Source organism: Melanotaenia boesemani, chromosome 7 (genome assembly GCF_017639745.1).
Source record: "Melanotaenia boesemani isolate fMelBoe1 chromosome 7, fMelBoe1.pri, whole genome shotgun sequence".
NCBI lineage: Eukaryota > Metazoa > Chordata > Actinopteri > Atheriniformes > Melanotaeniidae > Melanotaenia > Melanotaenia boesemani.
The window spans coordinates 28,723,511-28,749,474 of NC_055688.1; the positions used below are offsets into that span (position 1 = coordinate 28,723,511).

The 25,964-nt window shown below is 40.7% G+C and overlaps 2 protein-coding genes across 2 annotated transcripts; both read right to left on the minus strand.

Moving 5' to 3' along the window:
* Positions 1–6,263: 6,263 nt before the first annotated feature.
* On the minus strand, positions 6,264–9,974 carry rhogd (ras homolog gene family, member Gd). Its single transcript, XM_041990415.1, has 2 exons — positions 9,904–9,974; positions 6,264–9,256 (listed from the first exon to the last, which is right to left on the minus strand). The coding sequence occupies exon 2, from the start codon at positions 9,225–9,227 to the stop codon at positions 8,652–8,654; it is 576 nt and encodes a 191-aa protein (XP_041846349.1). The 5' UTR covers positions 9,228–9,256; positions 9,904–9,974; the 3' UTR covers positions 6,264–8,651.
* A 1,606-nt stretch (positions 9,975–11,580) lies between these two features.
* Positions 11,581–20,668, minus strand: fhdc2 (FH2 domain containing 2). The gene is made up of 12 exons (XM_041991225.1): positions 20,508–20,668; positions 18,665–19,239; positions 18,519–18,580; positions 16,860–16,962; positions 16,503–16,588; positions 16,202–16,302; positions 15,839–15,909; positions 15,512–15,619; positions 15,109–15,179; positions 14,593–14,710; positions 14,312–14,476; positions 11,581–14,230 (listed from the first exon to the last, which is right to left on the minus strand). The coding sequence occupies exons 2-12, from the start codon at positions 19,118–19,120 to the stop codon at positions 12,320–12,322; spliced, it is 3,252 nt and encodes a 1,083-aa protein (XP_041847159.1). The 5' UTR covers positions 19,121–19,239; positions 20,508–20,668; the 3' UTR covers positions 11,581–12,319.
* Between the last annotated feature and the right edge of the window lie 5,296 nt (positions 20,669–25,964).

A 25,964-nucleotide genomic window follows, 5' to 3' on the forward strand; every position in this document is an offset into this window, starting at 1 on the left:
TGCTGGTACCAATGCACACCAGAAAACATAATAAATGTGGGAGAGGATGAAGAGAAAATGAGTGAAATACTGTATGAATGTGGAGCTTGGTTACATTTATTGATATTTTGTTTACTGCTATGTTGTCATTTGGGTGTTGTGACACTGCAACCAAAGCTAACAACCATAGCTTTGTAACTGGGAAGGCCAAAATGTTGTGTGTGTGTGTGTTCTATCATAAGTCTCATCCTCTCTATATGAGGGCTCAGCTAATTGATTGCGCTCATCAGCATCTAATAGCAGCACGCCCCACAACAGTCTTCTGTAGTTTGGTTTGTTTTTTTTTCACTTCATCTCTCCATCCCTGTGGAGTGAGCAGTTCCTCTGAAAAGTAACAGAGTTGACTTGCTCTGGCACCTCCAGCCATCTGGCCTCTCCCCACTGTAGTGATACAGAGATTGATGAGTGACAGCATGCAAACAGCCTCTTTTGGATTTAGAGGGATTGTGATTCAACAATGGGAATGCACATAATGCAGGACATGCAGTCAACCCTGTTTCATCCTTTAGTTTGTTTTCTCAGAAGTGCTCAGAGGAGCAGGAATGTGCAAAAAGCACTTGAGGACTTTCTGTTCCCAGGCTGTTACTTCGATGATTCACAGGCACCAGTTTCCGACCTCCAAGCAGCAAACCAACATAATTAATACTTGAGTAGACCTGTGCGTCTGTTCTTTTCTTCTCTCTGTTCTGCTCCTCTGTTCACGTCTCTCTTTACATTCTCATAATAGCTCAACGCCTGCAGGCCTTCAGTTGGGATGTTTTATATCTTCAAAGTTGCAAGGAACATTGTAGAGAGAAAAAAAATAAAATAAAACTGCTGTTGATCACCTCTCTGCAGGAACGTGAATAAGAGTATTTCCTAAAATGTCAATTCAATGTGTCATCTATGTCCACTCAGGAGGTAAAGAAGGTTCAGGTCGCCTTGATCATTTGTTCCTCCAACAGCCTTTTTCTACTTTCAGCTCACTCTCTTTGCTTTCATTTACATTCAAAACAGCTTGACCAAATATCCCTTTTCTCAATTGTTAATTATTCTCGTTTGCTGTGTTCCCATCACTCTCAAAGCTCCACACTCTCCTCTGCTTCAGGTCCTGTTTTGTTGCGAACACAGCCATCAGCCTTCGCTTCCCTCTGTGTTTCTTTCCAATCTCGTTTTCCCTCTCTCTGCTGGAAGAGTTTGATTGGAATGCAGAACTGCAGCTTTCTCAGTCTTACTCTAGCTGCAGGCTGTCTATTAGACTGAGGCTTTTTCATCTTTAGACAAGTAGAAGAAGCGGACTCTCCCCGGTTCCATGACTGAACCGTACAGCCTGGCCTTTTTGGCTTTACCCAGAACATCATCAAAAGGAGTATGAGAGGGAGGAGAGGAACAGGACGATAGATAGAGATGAGATTAAGGTCCCAACGGAGGCCATCACTCCCACTCGCTACACAGAGATGATTCACAGCAAGGATATCTGTTGGTCGGCCTGCCCTCAGCTGCACATTTCTATGAAACGGACAAAGACAGAACATAGAGAGAATTTCACCTCCTGCTCCTACATTCAAAAGCAAAAGATACCATGTGACTATGCACAGTGAAAAACATAATTTACATCATTTGCAGCACACAGAAAACTGAACACTCGTTCTGTTTGATATCATCAAAAGGATTAATTTCAACATGGAGTGCTGCAGCATGTTTGCATTATCCCTTAGTATAGTCTTACTTTGCATTTCTATTCATTTAGCAGATGTTTTATCAAAACTGTGACCTACAAGTGAAGAGCAACACCCAAGCTTCTGTACTGTAAAAAAAAAATCTGACTTGAACTTTAAGAGCCAAATCTGTTGAAATCTATTTGGATAACAGAGTGCAAACAGAACAGGTACAGAAGGGCAAGGTAGATGCAGTTTAGACATTTATCTCTTGGATGTGTTTATTTTGCTTTTTCACCCTAAGAAAGATGGTCTGCAAAGCTTGAATTGAGAGATGTTTACGGTGCATGTTGTGGGTTCGAAGTGTCAGCGTCCAAATGGAAATATTGCACAGAAAAAGAATGTTTTGTTTTGGGTTTTTGTTGTTGTTGTTTTTTTGTTTGTTTTTTTTCCTGGGGAAAACTTATCCCTCAAATCTCTCTCTAGCTTGGCTATTCACTCTCTGATTAAAGTGTCTGAACTTTAAACACATTGCCATTACATACCTGAAATTTTTTTGGTAACCATTAAAGCACTCATTAATTTTAATTGAATGGTTAAGTCTAAGTTTTGATTGGGTACTAAATTGGCTGAAACACCCTCAATCTTTAATACTATTATTGTGCTTCTGATTGTGACCTTTAATAATTTAAGGTAACCTTCACCACAGTTAAGTTGTATATATACAGTAGAGAGAATACTTCATGAAAATATGCTATCAAATATAGAATAACGTTTGGAAAAGTCTGGTAGAAACTACTGATAGATAATGCTCTACAAGTCGCATTACTGTAGCCAGATATAGCTGATATATGCGATATAGATATATGGGTATAGTTTATTCAGTGTTTATTAGAAATGAATCCAGTTTCTGTCTTCAGGTAGAAATGACCTACAATTATTAAAATTTGGTGTTCAAATGACACATAACATACTTTGTAACTTGTTTTGTGCTCTTTTGACCCCATTGTCATATTTATTTATTTATTATTTATTTAATTTTTTACAATTTTTTTTAACTAAGTACCCAAACTGTATTTATTTTACTATTTATTGAATATTGTTTATTTCATGAAGAGTTTCACTTTACTATGAACAGAGATATAAAATTCTGTCCCCTAACCTTTAATTTTAAACATTTAGCTACTTCCTTACAAGGAGGACAGCCAACAACAAGCTGTTAATGAACCTCCACCTTTGCAGGCTTGATTTTAAAGACCTGTTGCTATGACAACAGCTTCAGATCATTTTTAAGCTGGATTTGTAGAACTAAGTAAACAATGAAGTCACTTCATTACATACAAAGAGCAGAGACCATGTCTTGATGAACTATTGTACACAAAAAATAAAGGACAAAAGACACTCCTTTTGAAATGAACAGAATAACAGAATCCTGCAAGAAACCAACTACTTTTATTATCACTTGTCCACAAATGGCTCACCTCAACTGTCCCCAGTGTCAATAATCTGCCTGCCTTCATTAAGTGTACTGCAGAAATGGGCTCATCCTTTCTCATCTTATTTGGCTATAACACTCCTCAGTCAAGTCACAGTGGAGGTTTTCACAGCTCATACTTGGCAGAGTTCACTGAACCTATTTATCCTGCACTAACACATTTAATTTCAAATCAGCTTTATTTGTACAGGCCACTTTACGACAATGTCATCTCAGGGCACAAAGCTTCTGCAAGCTGTAAACACACCTAGATTGTTGTCCTCATTGTACAGCATTTACAGACAGACTGCAAAGGGAAACACTCTGAATGTTACTGCACTAACGTTGAAACGAGGCTTTGGCAGAGTTCAACACACGTGATTTATCAGAACCACAGCCCTTAAAGGTCAAAAGAAATTTTCAGAACAAGCAGTAGTTTGTGAGTTTTTAAGCCACTGAAACTAATTGAACTTGTTGGTGTCTGCTAAGTTGAATGATGGTTCTTAAAGCCAGATGGGTATAGACCATTAACTCCAAATGTACGGGGGAGGGGGGGGGTAATAGTACCAAGGTTTTGAGGAATATTACGCTGAATGATTTGAAGCTTAGCAAGAGAGCTGTGTCCATCTAGTGTTCACACGCAGTAACTGAATTAACTTGAAAGTGAAAGGAGGAAAAAAAAATCCACTTCACAGTACGTCAGGGGAACCTCCTCAGCTTGTCTTTATTCTTCCACTATTTCCTCATTCTTGTGCACAAACATTACTTTTTTTTTAAACAATACATTCTTGTTCAAATCAAGTTACCAGGTTTAATACCAGAAATTAGCCAAGACGAGGCAAATTTATTTGTATAGCACATTTCATGTACAAGACTATTCAAAGTGCTTTACATAAAACATTAAAAGCAATGCAGGTAATGCAAAGAAAGCATTAAAAATAGTAAAAGGCGGCAACAAATAGCAAAAAATCACCATAAAATCATTTAAAAAATCATAAATCAATTAGAAATGATTACAAGCACGATAAGTTTAAAGTTACTGTCCAGATTTTATGCACAGGTGCATGAGAAAAGATATGTTTTTAACTTGGATTTAAAAGTGTCTATATTTGGTGAAAGCTTAATCTCCACTAGCAGTTCGTTCCACTTGTTTGCAGCATAACAGCTAAATGCTGCTTCTCCATGTTTACCCCCGGACTCTGGTCTGGACTAGTTGACCAGAGTCTTTGGATCTAGGAGCTCTGCTAGGTTTATATTTTCTGAACATATCACAGGTGTATTTAAAAACCCGCTCTGAGTTTTGTAAATGACCAGAAGGGTTTTAAAATCTTTTCTGTGACTGACTGAAAGCCAGTGTAAATCAGATTAGAAGGTAAGGAAGAAGTAACACAGGAGTGCTACAGGAGCTGAGAACTGAGAGGAAGCAGCTGGATGGTGAGCACTCATCCTGCACAGCCTCCTCACACAACCTGCTGAGAAATACATTGCACTGAAATATTGTGTAGTCCAACTGAATAGTGTTTAATAAATATATATATATATATATAGTAGATGTAAGCATCTCATGCAAAGTGTTCAGAAATTTGCAGTGGTGTGAGTGAAACTGGGAATTCTTAGCAGGACAAGTCATTCCATAGCACCTCTCTTTGTGTGTGTGTGACAGTCTATTGTGTGTGCTATGTGGTAATGGTGTCCATCTTTGTTAAATGTTGCAGGAGCTGCTGTGATCAGTTAATAGCATCCTCCATCCATATTTGGAGCACCTGAAGCCTGATAGGACATACTGTATAAGCTCCAGTGTCCCAGATGGCTCACGCTTAGCTCTCCTCCACCAGGATATGGCTTAGTTTTGTTGAGCCCAACACTAGCCTTCAAACATTCTCACTCATCCATCTTTACACTATTATTTCACTGAACATACACAATCCACAATTTCTGTTTCTTTTTGCTTTAATAAATTTCTAATTGGCTTTTTGGCATTGTTTTCCATTTCTCTCGCACACATGAGCAGTGGTTTTGACTGTAGTCTGACACTATTTTTCCATGCAAACATTGTGCAGATTGTAAATTATCTGAGTTATTTTAGTCTTTAGTATAAACTATTTTTTTCTTTATACATTTAGCTTACAAAACTTTCAGTTATGACAACTGACAATATGAAACGAAATGGATGTGCCATCAGGGTGTGAAGAGACGCTGGTGTAGGAAGTGCCTAAAAAAGGACAAAAGAAACTCCTTTTGACATTTATAAAATATTAACAGAATCCTACAAAGAACTAACTACTCTTACCACCACTCTACAGCCTACAAATGGCTCCCCTTGACAGTCCCCAGTGTTAATAATCTCCCTGGGATGATCCATTTTCATCTTATTCAGCTAGAACACTTCTGTCAAGTCACAAAGGAGGTTTTCACAACTCAGACTTGGCAGCATTCACTGAACCTATTTGCCCCGCACGAACACATGCAGTCACACAACTTCTGCAAGCTGTAAACACGCCTACATAGTTCCTCATTGTACAGCATTGGCAGACAGCAGAGGAAACGCGCTCTGAATGTTACTGCAGCAAGGTTGAAATGATGCTTTGGTAAAGTTCAGCACAACTGTCATTTCATCTCAGAGCCACCACCCACAAAAGTCAAATGAGTAACCATCAGCAGAGTTTTTAACACACTGGAACCAATGGAACTTGTTGGTGTCTTAAGTTAAATTATGGCTCTTAAAGCCAGATGGGTGTAGACCATTAACTATTAGAGTACAGAAAAGGAATATTAATACCAGGCTTTGACAAATAACACTCATTTGGGATTACATGAAATCAAGCTAGAGGCCTGTGTCCACCTAGTGTTCACACATGGCAACAGAATATGAAAAAGAACAACAATATAAAACTAATATATTAAAAGTATTTATGTATATGAGGAAGTTTATGTGGTTTCCTGAGCTGAAAATGAGTAGCTCTACTAAAAGTGTGACTCATTTTCTTTTAGCACCGCAGTATGCCCTTACTCTGCTTTTTGCTGTGCAGTAAAGTGCTGATTAGGCGTAGTTCAAAAAAGTGGTCATTTAAATAGAATGAAGAACAAAACAGATCAAAAAGAAAATGAGCCTGTATGGTTTTAGGCACCATTTTATTCGGCATAATTTAAAATCATCTCATTGTTAGTTCATTTATACAAATATGCTTTTGTTATTTATAAAACAATTACGAACAGATTTCTACAAATCAAGTTCCCAGTGTAAAAGCGTAGTACCACGCAAACGGTAGCATACAGCTACAGGACACAGACACAGAGAGCCCACAGGTGTGTGTTCCACTTTAACAGCACTATCTGAGTGATATTGGGACATGGCCAAAAAGAAAAGAACTTTAAAATAATCATTTAAAAAAAAAAAAAAAAAAAGCTAACCACAGATTAGTTTTACATTTCATGCACATACATTCAACCCTCCGCACAACCATCTAGTAAATTTCACACTTTTGATGGATCTCAATCCACATCACTGTCACTCATAACCTTGTGCTTATAATGCGCTTTATTATTTTTAGGCTTGACGGAGGCCAAGATCCAGATTGAGTTATTTAAGACCTCAACAGGAGTGTAACTTACTACAAGAATGGCTTGCTATTATTGCTGGTGGTTGTTAAGTACAAAGAAGCAAACTAGTTGTTACAAAAATACTTTAGAAAAATGTATCAAAATCGTCAGATGTGGCGAAGCACTATCGACGCAGCTCTTATTGTGTGAGCATGTTGCGTTGTGCTTTGCCCTCACTGCACCGTGCAGTGCAGGGATGTAAACCACAATCTGTTAAGAGCTGTGGGCCTGAACGCTCCGTTTCACAAATGCAGATAGACTTGCCATGCAAGACGTCAGTTTAGCACCTGTGTCTTACACAAAAAAAAAAGGCTGCGAGGTGAGAGTATTTACTGGCAGGAAATAAGGAAAAGCTTCTAAAAAAAATTACAAAAATAAATCTGAACTTGTTGAATCTTTTAAATTTCTCATAGTGCTTGTAGCACCTTTTGGTTTTTCCACAGGAGCACTGGTGTGGTCTTTGGTTTAGAAAAGGCAACTCACCAAATAAAAAGCTCCTTGCATATTGTACATAAACTTGTAGCTTGGACCATCAAGTCCTTTTTGACACCACTTCTACGATGAAATGACATTTGCCAACAAAGACAGTAAAGGAAAAGGAATATATAGCCTAACGCAAGCCATTTAAAAATATTGTGGTATTATATGCCACACTGAATTGATTATGCAGTGGTCTTTGTCTGCTGACCTTAAGACAATAATGTAATTGACAAGGGAAGCATTACGGAGTTCTAGTTTATCATAAGTGATAACAACAGCACACATACATTTTACTGATCAAATAAACATAGGCTATTACAAAAAAATATATTCAACTTTGGCCATAACCGCAAGTGTAAGTTAAAAACATTTGAGGATTAAAAAAATAAAGAAAAAATCATTTACAGAGTAAATTCACCATTAGACAAAATACAGTCTCCTTGACATCACCATGTCAAAGAGAAATTCTTAGGCATGTTTTTAAATGGCACTCAATGTGAGCCTCAGGAGTTGAGATGTAGACCGAGGACAGCTGTTCTACAATCTGACTTGCTAACTATGTCAGCCCAAGGAGTCCTGTACCAGTATAGGTTAATTTGGCAGAGCCCTTTTGACACCCCTTCTCTATTACAGAAGAGGGCAAGTTGTCCACTGCTGTTAATTGGTACAACTTATCTTCAAAGGCCTATTGGCTCTTCCATGCAGGGAAGTGAGATAGCAGTGCAAGAGGCTGGAAGGGCAGCCTGCCAAACATCTATAAACATACCAGACTGAGCACAAGGGGAAGTGCAGAAAGGCAATTCAACCTTTAATCTTTGCATTTGGTTAAGGGTTACTGGCATTTGTCCAGGAGTGATCATACCTAATTCAGAGTCAGGCTTGCATGCCTTGTTCATCTGCGACGTCACTGTTTGTTACATCTAAATAGGCGAGCCAAAACATCTTGATGGTAATTTTGTTTAGGACTCATGAGATGCAACCTAGGTGAAGTGAGGTAGTCATTAGTTCTCCACCTGAACAAAGGCAGATCTCATTTTTCCAGTCAAACATGGTAACTTGGCTGGTTTAGATGTTATGGCTTGTGGCAACCATGATCAGCATTTTATAAGGCAAAGCAGATAAGCTATAAATCAAGAGATGTAAAAGTGAAAGTGTGTAAATATCAAAAGTTTAAAATGTAAGACAGACAGAGGAGATACAGTCTGTTGCCCTCATTCAGGCATAGTCACTTTGGTGATGATGGCAACACAGTGAAGTCCTCCAGGAGATGAAAAGGGCAGAGAGGAGTAACACTTGAGCTGAAAACTGACAAAGTTGGTATGGAAGCAACCGGATGGTAACCTTAGTTCCTTAGCCTTCCTTTGAGTCGCTGATCTCCATTATTACTCTTCATAGTCCATCTGGGATCTGGGAACCACTTATTACAAGAGGACACACTTTTTGGAATTCTTTTTTGTGACTGGATATAACACTGCTCTCACAGCTTCAGCAAACACATCCCTTACACCATCCTGCAGCAGTGCAGAACACTCCATGTATTTAACAGCTCCAATCTGCTTGGCCAGGGAGTTGCCCTGCTGATAAGTGGTAGGGGCCAGACCCTGCTCCTTTAGCTTCTTCACCGTTTCTCCATCACCTCTCAGGTCTTTCTTGGTGCCCACCAGCAGGATGGGTACATTGGGGCAGTGGTGAGACACCTCGGGGTGCCACTTGTGCCTGACATTGGCATGGGAGGAGGGACTACCGATGGAGAAGCATATGATGAATACATTGGTCTGGGGATAAGAGAGAGTGCGCAGGCGGTCATATTCCTCTTGGCCAGCTGTGTCCCACAAGTTAAGGCTAACAGTGCGGCCATCCACACTCATTTGAGCGCTGTAATTGTCAAACACGGTGGGAATGTACTCTTCTGGGAAGGCATTAGTTGTATAAGAGATGAGTAAGCAGGTTTTACCCACCGCCCCGTCACCCACCACCACACACTTAATGGTCTGCATCCTGCCTACGACCACTGGGGCTGCAGCACCTGACAACAGGAAAGAAAACACCTGAGTAACTACAATTTACAGCACCTCACACTGTGCAACTTCAAGTTTTTCATGGGCCGGTTGTATAGAGGCTGCCGCGAGCGGTGGTTACAAAAGTTATTGAAATGTAATTTTATTGAGAGTAAATGCCATTACTTTTACTGACTTTATCTCCGAGACAGCAGTTTTAACAAGGGCAAAGCTTTTAACCCAGTTAGCAACCGAGCTAACCGTCGCCAGCATTAGCTCGTTGGCGCATCGTTAAATACCGTTACATTGATATGCTACACTTCCACCTGTTCAATAACTTATCACATTAAGTAAACTTTCATTGGTGTGATCAATGTGTGATATTAACATAAGGCATACTCTTTCCTGGCGTTAATTCGTTCGCATTATTTATTTTTAATACTAGGCGTTCCCTGTGTGACTAGCATTAAGCTAAGGAACTAGCGTACTCGGTGGCTAACTAGCTAGCTAGTTAGCAAACAAGCTGAAGATTAATTGGCAAAACACTAATTAAAAGGGTCTGATTCTGGCTCAAAAACTCTTTAAGTGTAAATACAAAAATTATATGATACTCTAATACGTGTCCCATGTATAATAATTTGTCGTAACAGGGAATATGAAGGACTTTGTGACTTACCGCCACTTGGCTTTCGATCTTTTTTCGCCTAGTATAGTCAGTCACAGCCGCATCCGGGGAGCTGTCCAATACGTAAAACTTGACGTACACGGTAATGCAACCTGGTAATTGTAGTTTAATTTTGTAACAATGTTTTGTTTCGGACACTAGATGGCAACGTTGAGCTGTTCTGTTTTTCCTCTTGATTTTTTTAACCTCCTCAGTTTGTACAACAGTTTAAAGGAAAGCAGAACCTAAGACAGTAGCTCAGCAACTTATACTTAAGTCATACTTATTATTCAGGTACACATGTAAAATTTGTAATTCCATTTTAAGGTATTTAATGTACTATGCTATATTTCACAAGTAAAATTGCACATTCTTACTGTGCTACATGTATTTTTTTTATTTAGTTATTTTAGAGCAGAGGTTCACAGTATTTATTCAGTTATAGATTAGACTACATTACAATTCAAATTAGCTAACAAAGCTTAACAAAAGTTGCAGCGTATGTCAGTAATTTATCAGTGGTATCATTTTCTCTGGGTGAAACCGTTTTGCAAATTTCTCTCATTTTAAATATGCATGCACTTTTACTACTGTAAGGATTTGAATGCAGGCTTTTTACTTGGAATAAATTATTTTTCCGTTTTGGTATTACTAATTTTGAACTCTTGCACTACACCTCACAAGGCATCCTGTTTATTTTACTGATAAATTACTAATGAATATGTGTCAGCAGCATTTTGTCACTTCTTATTGCAAGGATTAATTATTCTTAAATTGTATAGTATTATGTTACGAGTCCAAGTAAAATAAGAAAAATAAAGCCAATCTTAACTGCAATTCTGCGAACATCTCAAGAGAAATCTACACTCTGATTGAATCTTTTCTCTTTACCTATGTAAAGTCATGTCATTAAAAGGCAACTTTACTTTGCCGTATCTACACGGCAAATATAGGCAAGGCAAGGCAAGGCAGTTTATTTGTATAGCACATTTCATGTACAGGACAATTCAAGAAATATAGAGAACACAAATGGTTCTTTTCCCAGTAATTTGGATCTTATCCTTACAGCATCAGTCTTAAAGATCAAATGCCAGTTATTTACCCTCAGATATGTCATTATCACTTGCCCAGTGCTTCCATATAATTGTAAAATACATGAAGCCAGCTTAAAAAAGCAATCGCTTTGGACTGCTCAGTCCTGCACCCCTGGAAACTTGTTGATGATGTCACTGCTATACACTGCAGGAGGTTAAAAGGGCAACACTGACCAACAACCGGAGACTAAAGAACACAAAGAGGCACCAGTTTATTGCCTTTCCCAAGAGGTTTTGGCGTCACTGCAGCCTATAAAGGGAGAATTCCCACTGGGATCCTATCCCCCCCCCCCAACACCAACCCCTTCCATCTACACAATTCTGCCAGGAGATTCCCTGGGATGTCTGTAGCATTTCCATAGCAACAGCCACTGACAGGATTTGGGGTGACTGCGTCAAGAGATGCAGCAAGAGAGTTCAGACTAAAGGGGAAGAAAAATGAGGGTGACAAGAAGCAGCAGCTGTCAATGTGGAGTGGAGACGGAGAGCTTACAAATAAAGAAACTGCCTTAATATGAATCTTAAAAATAATTATATATCATAAGGAAACATCTTAACAGTGTGGAAAGTACAGACATATGACACTACTGTTCACAGCATTATTTTTATTCATCTTTCTTTGTAACAAATTCACATAATATAGTGAATAATGCTATTCAATAAAGTTATAGAATTCTTTTATAAAATAAAAAAAGACCAAAATGACAGTAACCATCTCCTTACAGCCTCCTTGTCAATTTGTAAAGTGCACTAAACTGATGAGGCGTCCAACCAAGAGAATGAACAGTTCAATATTGTACCAAATTCAGCCTGAAAACACAGGTGATTTAGAATAAGGGCCAATGTTAGCAACATTTGGACACCTTCCTAAAAAAAGGAAAAAAAAAACTACTTTTCCAAGCTAGAGAGTGGACAGTTCCCAAATTATAATTATTTCCAAGCAGAGTGGGGTCCACTTGGTAAGATTTTAATCAGGTGATTTTTTTTATGTTTGTTTTTTTTGTTGTTTTTTTTTTTTTAGTGTTCTACATATCAACAGTGACATCTTTTCTGTCCTATTGCCTGCAAAGGACACAGATGGGTGTAAAAAAGAGGTAGATTGTAGAAGATCGATTATTCCTGCTACTGTGTGAAACACAAGATATTACGTATCCCCAATGCTCTCAGTGCAGCTTCTTTTAACATAGCCTATATACCCGAGCACTCGAATCTACATACAGATTTCATTCAAATTGAATTCAGATGATCTACAGTGAAGTTTAATACTCAAGGACAAACAGAACATATAATAACCCTAACCCAACATGAATGATAAATTTGAGCAGGTCCTTCCATCACCTCCATAGTGGCTGAGCTGCTGCAGCTCGAGACACTTTGGGACCGGGTATTCTTGAAGTAGCTGGGTTTTTAGCATTAGCAGGAGAGTTGCTTGTGGTTGTCTTGGTGGTTTTATTTTGAGCAGCGGCTATGACAGCCGTACGTATGGTCTTAGCAGTAGCAGAGGATGGGCTGTGGGTGGTCCGAGGCAGAGAGGCAATGTGAGTCTCGGAGTTTGGGGCGAGGCGTTTAGACACACGGACAGGGGTACCCCTGATAAAGGCTGGCTGGGTGCTGCCGGAGACCTTCTGTGGTACAGTCCTGTCTGAACTCCTGCGGCCCAGGGCTGACTTTCCTGGAGTTTGCGCTTCACTTATAGTTTTCTCCCGAGTGCTGCTACTTCGTCTCACCTCTGACTGAGCAGCATTTGGCTGAGAGGCATGAGGTGCACGCAAAGACATACTGCGAGGAACAGACGGCCGTGTAGGAGCAGATGGGATTGTAAGGGTCGGAGCTCCATTTGAATGCTCAGTTTTAGAGCGCACCCTAGGAATGCCTGTGCTATTTGAGGGGGCAGCACGTGACACAAGTCCCCACTTGGCTCCGATTCCACTACGAACAGGGATCTTCATGTTTCGAGTATCTTCCTTTGATGCTGGAGATGCTGAAGTTGTCCCCTCTCGAATGTCTACCTCCCTTTCCTTCCTCCACTTGGAGCAAAGGCTTGGTGTGGGTCGTGGGAGTGGAGAGTTTGGGGGCGACATCACCTCGTAGGATCGGAGGCCTTTCACTAGAGTGTGGCACTCCAGAGATTCACCCACACGCAAGTAGGGCCTTGCCATCTCCTTCTCAGCACTTGGAAAATCAGAAGCCTCGTCTAAATGGGACTGGCAGAACTCGGGTAAACTGGAGGGCATCCAGTTCTCATTTACAGGTGTGGAAACCACTTCTGCATCTGTCTGTTTTGTTAAAGCTGCATCAGAAAAAGGCACTGCAACTGCTGTTTTCACAGATGGATTGTCTTTTGTCTGCGATTGTGACTGAACTTCGCCTACAGAGGGTTGAGATTTGGTCTCGGATCTCTTCTGAGACTTCAACATCCCAGCGTTAGTGTCACTATCAGTAAGTATTCCACTTGTATGAATGGACTGTTGTACAGCATCACTGACCAAAGACCCCTCAGTTTTACCCTGTAGAGTACAATTACTGTCCGTCACTGGCAAGCCGAACCTATGTCTGTAAGTGGAGGCCTGGCTTGTGACACACTGAGGCAGTGTATTGGTATTTATTGTAGCAGAGTCTGATCTGGAATTGTTTGAAGCCATTGCTTGAGAAAAAATTGTGTCTTTTTTCATTCCTTTTTCCTTTGGCTGGCTTTGTGGCATGTAAGAAATGCTCTCAGACCCAAATTGCTTCACCATGAAGCCACTTCCATGCTGAGAGGAATTAAATGTTGCAATGTGTGAGTCTTTAACTGCTTCCATGCACAGGTTTGTTACTCTGCTCCATCTGCCCACAACAGGTTCTTGGTCAATAGAGGAGCATGTGTCATCAGTGTCTGGCGAGCTACAGAGCACAGCGCTGGTCTCATGGTCAGACGAGCTGTTAGAGTGACAGCAGGTTGATGATGGGCTACTGCCCAACACAGGAAAGTTCTTGAGCAGGGAAGAGTTGTGGGGATGAGTGTCATTTTGGAGGTGTGTGAATCTGCGAGAATCAGAACTCCTGAGACTACGACGACTCCAAGAGTACCTCAAGTTCTTCTCTAGAAGTTTCTCCAGCTCATCTTGGTTCTCCTGGTTGAGGCTCTCTAGCAAGACCTCAAGCCAGATCCAGCCTGTACACACAGCCAGCGACCGACGCTTTTTCATCATCTCACGCTGACGTTCCAGACGTTTCTGCTCCTTCAGCTCCCGGTCTTCATTCTCCTAATAAACGAAAGAAAAAAAAGTTAATTTAAAATGATTCTTAAAGCAGTTAAACTTATTCATTAGTCGACTGTGTCTCACCTGGACAGCTCTTTGGAAGCGATAGCAAAACAAATGGAAGACCCTACAAGCTTCATCTAGTTTGAAAGTGCTGTCATCTTCACAGAAGAACTCTACTAGAGCTTGACTCGACATCCTCATACCCTCCATCTCATCATCTGCTTCTTTCAGACGCTCTTCCGCCATCTTTACATGGATGGAAAAAAATAATTTTACCCCTGCTGAATCTTAAACTACAGACTGTCTGGAAGATTAGGCTTTAATTCACAAACTGAGTACATCTCAAACATTGCATTGTATACCTCCAGAAAAGACTGTGTATGCTGCTGAATCTCTGCCTCAGTCTGCATATCCATCTTGAGGGCAGCCACTCTATTTTTTAGCTTTGATAAGTCATCCAGCACAGCCTCCTCACTCAACCTGCAGAGAAATACAATTAGAACAGGCATTGTTTTGAAATAGACGGACAATCCTTCTGAATTAAGGTTGCATAACCTAAATTTTTTTTTTTTAAAAAGTGCACATGATCCAAGATTCAGAATGGCAATTCTCATAAAGGCAGTCAATCCTTGGGATTATTAGAGTAACAGTGCAAAACTCCAGCATCTCGGATGTTTGCTATTGTTGTTGTCTAAACCCACTTTCATTCAGACACTCTGGCAACTGGATATGTTGGTGTGCTAAGATTGCAAAAGATTTTAATGTCTAAGCTGACTATTAAGACAGTGCTGTTGTTGTTATCAAGTATGGCTTGTATATCCCCTCAGACCTAATTACTGCAGGAACTGAAAGGATCTAAATTTTGGGAAGAAACTGACCTGGAGGCGGAGCCAACATGGCCTAGTTGGCTAGGAAACGACAGTAAACTCTGGTCTTTTTTCACAGCTTCCTGCGGAGACGAACACAAATGATTATTCAGCCATTGTCTCAGATGAGGCAATGTATTTGTTAACAGTAAGAAAATCATGCATTCTGTTGAACGTTCTCCCTCAGATACTGTTCATTGTGATGTCAAATTATTTGTCCAAACAAAAATTTGTAGATCTGGCTATTCCAACGAATACCTTCTTATAAAATAATGGTCTATAATAGACCATTTAATGAGTTTCTTAATGATGTATAAAAAACAAGTCATCATTTGTGAAAAATACTTCTCTCAGCTCCCATTTTGATATGATAAGAACATATTTTACAACATCCAGCTCTCTTTTGAAATCTTACCATAGCAACAAAATGCAGCAAATTCATGCCCGGCTTGTTGGCTTTGGTGTCAGCCAGTTTGAGTAGCGATGATATCCTAAAACCAGCAGCATTTCCTGCATATCCACCCTGAGAAGTTATGCAGAGGGTCAGAACAACACATGAGGACACATGCATGACAACTTTAAACAACCAGTGAATCAAAATCCATGTGCACAGCCACATCGACGCCCCAAACACAAGCCCAGACCACTTTGTGACTGGTGAATTTACACATAGATAAAAGAACTGATTCTGCTTCTGCAGACTGGAATAAAAGAATAATAAACAAATAAAATAAGCACTCACAGCATTCATATAGTTTCCCGCTTTCAGCACTAAACGGAGGATGGAGTGTAACTCTGGACAGCTCAGCAATTCTAGGATAGTAAAGACAATATCAACATTCAGCCTGAGAGCTGCTAAAATAATGAGGATGACTTTGCATGCAGCACACATCAAGGCCATGAAACAAGTCAGCAACTTTTATAGAAAAAAAAATCACTTAATGCAACTTCCTGCTAAATCAGAGTCATTCTAAATGTTAAATAATTTATCTTGTTTCAATTCTGGCTCCTGGCATCACTACACAAGACTAAACAAGAGGATTTTAGCAGGCCAGCGTGGTAACTCATAGTGAATGGAGTACACAACACTCTGCTGTAACATTACCTCTGGCCGCCTCCCTCAAACATCTGGCTGCCACACACAGAGAGGTCACAGCTGGGTCAAACTCTTGTTGCAGAATCATGGCGTCCAGACGAAGCCGAAAACTGGTGAAAGAGGGATAAAGGGAGACAGACTAATGAACAAGAAGGTTTGAGTGGTGATGGCGGCTAAAAGGCACACAAAAATCAGTCAGCTGTTACACAAACATGCCAAAGGAAAGAAGAAAGGAGTTGGTGGATGAAACAGCGAGGTTTTAAAGCTGGAGATAGTTTTGCTCCTTTTTATTGATTGGAGAGCGGCATACCTGGGAACTTCCACCAACAGCAGCATGAAAAGATCCGGCTCTCCAAGGCAGATCCGGTCCCCACTAAACATCTTCAGGCGAGACTCCTGAAAGAGAAAAGATGCTGAATAAAAACCTTTAAATAACAGCTTTCACTAAATAACAAACAGGAATCCAGACATGAGGATAAAGTTCCAATATCTTTCAGCATGTTCCTTTTCAGGAAGCAGGCCACATCAACACAACATGGTGTAATGGCAAACTTTGATCATCCTAACCAAAGCCAGATGATGAGTAAGAGAAGCAGAGTGGAGGGTGTTTGAGGGGAAAAGAGCTTGTCACTGTTATAGTTGCATGCTAGGAAAAAAAGCACTTTACCTCCTCATTGTCAGGCAGTAATTTGCAGAGCTCTGTGAGCTTCTCTGCTCCATAACGATCTCCAGCACCATGTCTGATATCTTCAACTATCTCCTTAGCAGGCCTGCAGAAATTTACCAACATGTTTTGGTATGACATCATTTAGAAAGCAGCAAGTCTTTCCAGCTTGAGTACCCTATTAGATTTAGTTTTCCAATAATCACATAGGAATGAATATTATGCTCTTCAAATCAGGGGACAGGGTCATGAAGTCAGGCAGACATGTCTGTAGGAACTCAAGATGTCAATGTGAAAGAGCAGAAACTGAGCCAAACGGATTTTAAACCTTTGATTTACTTTCTCCAAATGACATATATCCTCTCTTCCAGCAGTTTTTCATTATCCTCTGCCCTCCCGCTTCATCTTACAGCCCATAACACATGATCCTATCACACACTGCAGAGCCTTTATTCTCAGACATGTTCACCTGATTCATGGGTCACCATTTACATGTTATCATCTGACTCCAGCATGACTGCTAAAGTAAATAAATCATTTTATGAGTGATTTGTCCTTACATTTTCCATTCAAAACTGAAATATAATAGTGTATAAGATGACAAAACAGAAAGATACTTGAAGCTCTGCTCAAAAACAACACAAAACTGGATTTTGTTTAAACTACACCCACATCTAAACGGCAGCCATGCCACTCTTTACAACAGAGGGCAAATAAAAGCCAAACAAGACAAATGTTTGTGTACAGAAGAGGATCTTTTCACATAAAGGCTTTCCTACAAGTCTAGACAAATCAAGTTTAGAAAGGAAACCTTCTTTTGTTGAGAATTTCATGGTGGCATGACAATATCGCAACAGCATTGCTCTTCCCAGCTTTATGGAAAATCTTACATAATTTCCAATACTTAACTAATTTGTTTGAGGGATTAAATTGTATGTAAATCTGCCTAAATGATTGTAAATCAGCTCTTTTTGTTACAGTAAGTGCAGATTTGTTTGAGCCAAGCAGACATGGGATACTAAAGAGTGTTTGGGGGGATGGGTGAATATGACAAACCACCAGTGGGGTCTCTCTCAGCGGGGGGCAGCTTTAAGATTAGACACTCTTTATGGGCGCCAGCAGGTGTCAACTCTGACTCCTTAAGAGCCACTTACTCATCACCCTCCTTCCAAACTCAGCCCAGCTGCTCAGGGTGCACCCTGCCCTTCAATTCACCAGACATCCCCTCTCCTGATGAGGCTTCACACTTTTAAAACCAGGACACACTGACATATGGCTGTATTTGCTAGTTCAGCTTTATTGCACTACTGTTCCCCTCTGCTCAACTGTACGCACCTCAGATCCCCATTCATAAAACTGACTGTCAGTTCTGACTAATGATGCCAAATGATGTTAAAATGTGCCAGAATATATAGGAATACTGCTGCAGTTAATGATAACTCTCAATTAAAGATCTGTCCGTTATTTTCCCAAATAATTGTTTAGTCTTTGAAGATCAAAATGAAAAAAGTCTACTACTTTTTCTCAGAGGCCAGTTTGAAATCTCAAAATGTAGCAACAGTCAAACCAGTAGTCCAAATCTTTAAGATTTTTGACATTTACGTCAGATATATTTAAAACCTTTGAGCAACATCAACAGTAGTAAGAGAGGAGGAAACTTACATCTTGAACTGTCGTAGAAATATTCCAATGTTCATACTGCGTTTAGAGTCCAACAGGGAAATCTGCAATGAGTAAAAATAAAATCAAACTGTAGCTACAAAAAAAGAAGCTATAAAACTGTATCTTTGCCACTTCAGTGATATTACCTCTCCAGAGTTATCCTGTGAGGATCTGTGATACAGCAGAGCAGACCGCCGCCTCAGGGTGCTGGTTCTGTCCCGGGTCTTGCTGTCCTTCTGACCAAACAGCTCATCTAGAGAATGGAGGTCTATGGGGAATTCATCCTCCCCAGGGGCCGCCCCGCTCCACACACTCTTTCTTCCCTCTACTTTCTCTTTCGGGATGCAATCCCAGTTCAGCTTCCTCAGACGACTTCGGCGGATGTTGTCTGCTTGACTAAAAGGTGAGGAGGATGCAGGTAGAGGAGGAGGAGGAGGAGGAGGAGGAGGAGGAGGAGGTGGGGGTGGCGGAGGGGTGACCAGCCCCTGACATGACTCCATCGCTGTCACTTCCACAGCATCAGAGGTAACTGCGCAGTTGGCGGACTGACTTCCATGAAAGGCACACGATTCTTTGATGGCCACACTCAGGTTGATGTGCATAGAGGCTGTCTGGTTGTCAGAGGGAGGAGTTACAGCAGATAAACAGGCTCTGCTGCTCTTCTACCGTAAAGTCTTCTGGAGTTTCCGGCGTGCTCTTGTTCACAAGTCATTCCGTAAGTCTAGGACACAAAATAACTAAATATTCTTAGACATGATATATTTGGAAAACAGTCATTAAAGTTCTGCAGGAACAAGACAATCTGTCAGTTTCTACTGAGGTTTATGTCTAAACTGACACATGGCCCTGCCTCTCCTTCATTATTAGCATGGCTGAGTATTACCTACTAAGACCTATGTGTTGAATCATGTTTGACTCAGCTTATCTGGAAGTGGAATTACTGCCAGAGGATTCACGTAATTTAAGACTGGACTTCACCTTAAGCTGAAGCCAGTATAAATCAAACATTTGGTTCAGTTCCTGTGGAAGCTAAAAATATGATCAGCTGAAGTCGAATCATAAATGACTCCACTTCCAGTCAATGTTCAGTGAGTTTTTTTGGTGGAAAAGCACGAATTTGACTAGATGTACGCCCCATGTGGGCTGTTTGGATAACTTGTCCCATCCTGTTCAGTTTCACCTCACTGCACGGTGCACACACCTTTTCCCCTTCTAATTAGAAAATATAGAGACAACAGGGGCACAGCAAGAGGCACAGGTAACCACAAAGCGGAGAAAATTAACGCTCTGAAATTCACATCTTTCACAAATTTTTACACATTCCCTTCTCGTTATGTGAGGTTAACACCTAAGAGCTGGTTAAGCACTTGCACCAGCAGGTTTTACGTGAGATTTTGCATCTGGGTATGACTCAGAAGTTTTAGCAGAGCGCTTCGGGGCAAACTCTTTAATCATTATATGGCTTTGGTTCTGGACTCGGCTAGAACACATCCTCTCATCGTGTCTCGCGTTGTCTGCATGAGTCACAACATTTGGGAAACTACAGGGATGCGCTTGATCACCAAGCTGTTCCACTGAGAGCCGCATGAGCGCGCTGCAAAAACAACCGCCGGGTACTCAGCCTCCATCATTTCATTAGATCTGTATCTCGACAAGCGAAAAATTTCCAAAACTGTTTTGCTTAAAAGCTCCTTGGTACGATTAGAAGTTACGGTAAAATTAAGTTTTTTTTAAAAAAAAAAAATGAAAAAGCAATTTAATGTTATCTTCTTTCATCAAAAGCTCAACAACTTTTTTTATGTTGATATTTCATATAAAATAGAAAGAAATCTCAGCCTGTATACTTTTGCTCTCATACTTTGAGAATAAAAGTATGTTCTATCTTTAAAAAAGAGAAAAAACAGCTATAGGTCCATTTAAAGTAACAAAACTCGTTTTAAATCATTTTCATTTCTTTGATTCGGATCCCAATCAGGTTGTTAGACTTACCAGCCGCTGACGGCACTCCCTTGTCCACAGAAAAGAATCATAAAGCGCAAATAAAAGTTTCCAACTCGAACTCACTGCTTCCTAACGTCTACGCTTGTTTTCTTTAACTTATTTATCCCAGTGACCTATCCCACTCCATTCGCCGCTGTCTCTCGTTCTCAACTTGCAGGGAAACTTGCACACTGCTTACCAGAGCGCGCAGGCGCGCACCCCCACGCTGATATGGCTTTATTGTATCCTCCCTGTTTTCCCATGGACGAACTAAGAGTTCATTTGCAACTAGTAGTATACTCGATCTCAGGTGAGCTTTCATCAACTTTTCGACTTGGAAGATGCCATAACTGGACTGAATTCATGGAATGCTGAGCATGTTGAAAAAGATTCAATAAATCTTTCTACAGATTCTCAATATAATCAATAGACAAATCCTAATCTTGTGTTTCCTTTTTACAAATCTCAAGAGAAAATTATTTTAATGCTTTAATATGTCGTGTAGTGGTTTTGTAACATTTGGATATTGCAGATAAGATTGCACATGAAAGCTTGTCCAATGTCAGGAGCTTTACAGACAGCTTGATATGTCTGTGTTTCAGACTAATCATCACAGTGGGCTGGACTGATCTGTGATAGGTGCTGAGGGCCTTGATCATGCTTAGAGGAGAACCTGAGAGAGGGAACAGATGGCTATCAGACATGGGAAATGATGTCTATATCTCTACCCTGAACCAAGAACGATGCATAGGTGAAAGCCAAGAGGCCAGAAGTCCCCTCAGGGTGCTGAAATGGCCCAGGTGCTGGGGATGTGGACCCGTAACACCGACCTTTCATCTAAGGTGCTGGAGCACTGCTGGCCTGTGTTACCTGGTGCTCACAAGTCCGGCTCAGATAGCCCCTTTCACAAGCCATGCTGACAGACGGTCGTCATCACTTCTGGGGCTGCAGTAATTAGCAGGTTATGACCCCAAAGATCTGGCTTTTATTGTGTTTGAGCCGCAGGGCATATTATAGTGTACCGTGCCAAGATAAACCTCTCTCAGGAAACTTCACTTTCTGTTCAGTCACTCACTTCTCAGAGTACAGTGCACTTCTCAGAATACAAGGAAATGCCTCTGTTGAAAGACAGCAGCTTTATGGTCCATAGAGGGCCTGAATGACCCTGCACAAATCCACATATTATGATTTCTGTAACACTGACTTTGTGATGGTGATTAATGAATGTTAAAGAGCTGATTTGATGTTCACACTACATTTGCATAGAGAAAAAACATCAGATCCTGTGATTGACTTGAGCCATTTTTTAGTGAATAAAGTGTTGATGTAAAGCAGTAAAATCTGACAAGGATTACAAGAAATTTCTCTTTTTATCTTTTTCCCCCAAGTTTGACTCCACTGATCATATGTGCTGAGGTCTAAACCTTCTTTTTTCTGAATGGAGAAATAAGGCGTAGCACATGAGTTTTCAGTGCCAACCACCCCTTAGCTCAGCCATGAGGTCAGTGGGGTGGTTGCAGCCATGTAGCAAGTGTTAGCTCTTCATCATCTGCCCTTCTTAATCTTACTCTGAAGTCCTAAAAGGGTTGCAAAAAGGTGAAGGTTGTTAGCTCTCTAGTTTACACACACATAATAGATGTACTGAAGTATTTACAATAACTCTAAAGTAATCATGGGTGCTCACAAAGCAGAGTTCTTTTGATACGGAGATCAGATTCTATACAGTGACATTTCCTGCAGTCGGCTTGTTCCGGCTGCAGACATGAATCCGGATGAAAAGAAATCAATGCCATGGATTTTTTCTCCCCAGATGCCCCATTTATATATTGTATGAAAGAGACTGTAAAATGGTTCCACGTAAAACTATTGATATCACCTAACACAGGCTTTGTTGTTATTTAGCCTCTGGTGAGACTAATCTGCCTTTTGGGTGCTGGTCATTTCCACAGTGGAGTAAATAGGTCAGTGTGACTGTGACTCTGCAGGGGTTTTAAACACATGCATAGACTTAGTATGTGTATGTGTGTGCTTGAGAAAATTGTACATGCATGCACACAAACACCTGGGTCTGATTCCAGACTGGGCCAGCAGGTCCGGGGAGGTATCCCTAATCAAACCCAGATTTTTCCCAGTTTCCAGCTGCACTCACGTGCGGTTATCCAGAATGGCCTGACAAGTATCTCTGGCTTCAGTCAGACCGTCTGATAAGGAGTGACAGACAGTAAATTCTTTCATGCATAAACACATGTATTTTTTTATATATTTGTTTTTACAATGTGCTGCTTTTATCATGCATAAGTCCAGTCAAAAGTTTGCACATTCCAAAACATTGATCTTTAATAAGCAGATGTGTCTAAAACTTTTGAGTCAGTACAGTTTAATTGAGCAGGTAGTCTATTACAAAAGTGATGCAGTCATTCAGAAAGATAGAAAACTCAAAGAAAGCTGCAAGTTAGTTTTTGGAAAAAGGAAGGCATGTAACACAGCTATGTGTGGAAGGAATTACTTTTAAAGACTTTATTTATGCAAAACCAACCATGTCAGGATTTTTCCTTATTATTTCTGACCAGTTTATTTAGTCTCCCTGTTTGTATATTGACTTTTAAAGAATTTCCACTGCATGCTTTTGCATTTGTTGCAGTTTCTTCTAACTTTATCAACTGAAATAGCAAACAAGAGGCACAACTGAGCTCTGCACCTTGTTTTGTTTTCATTGTGGACTGTCCACAGCAGATGCTGCACTATGTTTACCAAGCTGTCTACAGTCACTGCTTGTTTAGCATTCTGTGCATGTGGGCTACTAAGTTAAATTCCTCCAGGTTGGACAGGGAGGATGTGTATGGTTGTGCTTGTGGTGATATGGCCTTACATATTTTGTGTTTGAGTTTGTGTGTGCATATCAGTTCAACTCAGCAGGATAGAAGGGAGTCTGAGGAGCTTGTGGTCAGTTGTCCTTGGGGGTTGGGTTGACTCTGTCAGTCTTTGCACATCTGGCCACTGAAGCCTCTTCCGACTCCAATTAGGATTTCCTGAGACTCAATAAAGGGGATTATTGGCCTGAAAAAACACCAGGGTAGACTCTCCCATCCTTTGTCGCCTTCTTGCTGCAGCTGCTACAGTCATTACACCACTCAGACCTACAGTCGCACTCCACTAGAGGTTAACAATTTCACAGTGACATACAGCAACACAGACAAATCAGCCCTTCTCCTCCTCTTGTTTCTTTTACTTTTATTTGTGACATTTAAAACTCTTCCATTTGATCTCTGGTTTAGAGTCTTCTCGTAACAAGATAAAGCAAACACTTGAAGTCAGAAAAGGAATAACAAGTAAATTTCTCCCTAACTGGTTGATGAGAGACCATAGAGTCTTTATATCAAGATGTGGTTGGGCACAAAGCCCTGGAGAAGAGTGTAGGGAAGCTGGGGGTCCTGTGCAACTGCTTGTGTGGCAAGAATGATCACACAGTTAATATTCAAAGGGCTGAGTCTGTCGTAAAAAAGCCACTAAATAGAGATTGACAAAGCGCATCGTTCATACAAAGGCCTCTCCCTAAGTAGGCTGTGTATATAGCACGGAAAGCGGTGAACGGGTGGGCTTTGCTGGGGTGGTCATGTATGGAGTCTATAGAGAGTTATTAAAGCAGGGCCCTTCACCCCCACCCTTCCCCCAACACAGTTAATTGTAAAACCAACAACGTATGACGCCAGACTTTAATTAATTTTTTCAATTCTGACTAATTTTAGGAGAAAGCCAAACCGTTTGAACACACTTGCATCAATAAGTGTAAACTTTTATAACGCTGTTTATTTAGCCTTTTTCTTTCTGATTCAACCATATAAATTGACTGCATTGTTGCCATTGGTTTTCTTTTGATTGAGTGCTGATTGTAACGTCGACGTGCTTTACGTTCAGTAAAGCAAATTCTCTTCTACATCACCACACACACACACACACACACACACACCATGCACATATGCACAGAGAGTTACCTCAACCATCTAAACCTAATTATTCCATCCCTGCTTCTCAGCGCCAACTAGTGATGTCACCCACAGAGAGACAGTGGGGTTGTTGGCTCAGTGCCTGGGGGCAGCCATGCTGACAGAAAGGAGGAGAGAGGAGAGAAGCAAGAACAGGAAGAAGTTAAAAGAAGATTAGCAGTTGAGAGGTTTGCAAAATAGGAAAATGTGGGGACACCCCCAGAGTTTTGGCTTGCCCTTGTGTTGAGACTGCAGGGATTAGCCAGCCTGCTCTGCTGCTAAAGCCACAGATCCCAGTCTCCTACTTTCTGCTCGATCTCCTTCTCTTAAAGACATTCAACCAACACATTTAAGGGTGACAGGAAAACACAGAGGAACTATGAGGGCCAGGTCCCAAGAGGACTCCCCCTGGGATTAACCTAGCTGCTACTCACTTCCCACCATTTCCACTGACATTCACTGGGCCTGTGCTGAAGCCTATTCATCCTTATTAACTTGTTGCATAACAATACATCCTGTCTTGTCCAGCAGCACTGGAGCTGTTGGTAAAACAAGGCACCCTTGGGCCCCAGAACCCCTGAGCCAAGGCCCAATTCCTTGTGTTATGGGGGAACCTTTTGACGCTGTAGTTGTTGGTTGCCTGAGAGGACATTTGGGGCACACGTCATAACTGAGGGAAGATGTAATGAGTAGGAGAAAAATGTCTGATAGCTTGAAGAAATGCTTCATCATTATGGGAAATAATCATCATTTCTGGATGCTTGAACTTGGTCCATTTGTGGCTGGGTTCACTATAGGAGACAGGTTACGTTACTCAGACATCCAGTGGGAGTTGTTTAAGCTTTTGTGAACCAAAAAGCAAGTTGAGGTAGTTAGTTTCCAGGGGGATCCATGAACACCTTCCCCTGGAGATTTTACAGCCATATAAGTCACCAGTGTGAAAAAAATGGATTGACAAATGTGGTTTTGCATTATAACTGAGACCAAAGCCACAGACAACCTAAGCTAAGCACAGAGTAAGGCTGTAGACTGGTTAGGATAGGCTGAGAAAGCATGGGTAAATCTTTACTGCACAGATAAAATAATATTCACTATGAAAAATAAATGAGTGAAATTAAGAAATAACTGGTTACCTTCAGGCAAAATAAATGTTTTCCCTATTTCTAAACTAGATTCAGTATGTTTCCATAACACTAGTAAAAAAGCTGAATTATGTCACACCAAAACCCAGCCTTTAAAACACATGTGTCAGGGTTGCATGGAAGGTGTGGACCTGAATGCAGGCTTACGAAGCAAGAGGACGAATGCAGGAACGATGTTTAAATGAACAAAAACTAACTGTACAAAAGAAAATTACTATGAAGGCAAGACTGTGAGACTAGTCTACATGAACACTACGATGACTACACGTGACATGAAGATTACAAGGAACTGGCAGAGGAAAACTGAAACCAAGGGAACGGGTGAAGCACTTTAGCAAATT